Genomic DNA, 1478 nt, shown 5'->3' with positions numbered 1-1478 from the left:
TCACACACACTCACTCACACACTCACACACACACACACACACACACACACTCATTAGGTATCTGTGAATTGTGGGGACTTTCCATAGACTTCTATTACTTTTATACTGACCAAACAATATTTTCTATCCCCTAACCCACCCCTTACAGAAAACCTGTTTGCACTGTTACACTTTCAGATAAACATCATTTACTATTTTTAATCATTCTTTCCCTCGTTGGGACCTCAGGCCGGTCCCCACAATGTCAAAAATTTCAGGTTTTACTCTCCTTGTGGGGACATTTGCTCCCCACAATGTAGCATAAACAAGTACACACACACACACACTTTCATTTTAAGAGACTACATTGCCTTGTTTTTGTTAACTACATACACATTCAAAGTACATTTGCTGAAAACTGGTCTTAGTATCTCATCACAACTTGGTGTTTCAGGCAAACTGAACTTGTTTAATGGTCGTTTCAACACTTCTTACAGGGAAAATCAAATCATATCTCACAAGACTGCCTGTACAGTATGTGTCGACCTCACAGTTAAACAATCCGTTCAGACAGAATGAGCTGAATATTGAGGTCAGTACAGTCAGATTTGGCGATAAAGCGCCTGTCTGATCATATAGTCTAGGTCTGTCAGACAGCAGTGTTTAATCTGACCCATATATGAGCAATAATAACTCCCATTAAACAACACCAGGGTTTAAAACAAGGGGTCTGTGAAAGCATCTTAACCACATTTCTAACGTTTTGAATAAATATTAATTAATGGGTTGATATCACACCACAAGATAATGAAATATTGTGTTTTTTTATACAGATAAAAAGTTACATTTTATATTAAAGGTGCAGAAAAAAATCGGGATCCTGCGCTACAATATTTCAGTCTCTTGTTACTCAAGCAGAGCAGAACGTGAGTCAAGCGGACGTGAAGGGAAACATGTTACAGAAGACAGACCAATGAGGCAGAATGACACATCGGTGACACAGTGACACGCCGGATCTCCTCCACCGTAACACATTCACCGGCAACGAACCGGTTATAATATCGGCAGCGGAGATTAGAGACTGTGCTCCTCACTCACCTTCCCGTTCCTCGCTCGCAGCAGCTGCTCCCAGTGCATTATCAGACGGAGCTCTCGCCACCGGTTTCTCTCACTGTACTTCCCAAACTTGTTTTGAAAAGCCGAACTCGCTCTTAAGCTCCTCCCACCGCCGCGTGGAGCTTTAAACATGACGTCATCCCGAAACCTTCAGTGAATCGATCGAACTCGAACTGATTCTTGAATTGAACTATGAAGGCGCGCGAATCATTTGTTCTCGGTTCCCTGTGGTTATCTACGGTGGCCGTGAAGTGCAAAGCAAATCACAATTCTGAAAACAAAATAACAAATTACAAACGCAAATGCAAGTCTAAAAAACAAAATAACAATTCAGAAAGCACAACAACAATTCAGAAAACATTATAACAAGTCAGAAAACACAA

The 1478-nt window shown here is 41.0% G+C and overlaps 1 protein-coding gene across 1 annotated transcript in view; it reads right to left on the bottom strand.

Annotated features, from left to right (window-relative positions):
* Positions 1-1116, bottom strand: part of tmcc1a (transmembrane and coiled-coil domain family 1a) — a 16364-nt gene extending 15248 nt beyond the window's left edge. The window contains exon 1 of the mRNA XM_016576031.1: positions 1078-1116. Coding sequence (XP_016431517.1) covers positions 1078-1116 — 39 coding nt within the window. The remainder of the gene's footprint in view (positions 1-1077) is intronic.
* Between the last annotated feature and the right edge of the window lie 362 nt (positions 1117-1478).

This window comes from Sinocyclocheilus rhinocerous, unplaced genomic scaffold (assembly GCF_001515625.1).
Source record: "Sinocyclocheilus rhinocerous isolate Xijiao unplaced genomic scaffold, SAMN03320098_v1.1 scaffold2549, whole genome shotgun sequence".
NCBI classification, from domain to species: domain Eukaryota; kingdom Metazoa; phylum Chordata; class Actinopteri; order Cypriniformes; family Cyprinidae; genus Sinocyclocheilus; species Sinocyclocheilus rhinocerous.
The sequence above is the reverse complement of the archived record's forward strand: the minus strand, read 5'-3'. Positions and strand labels throughout refer to the sequence as shown.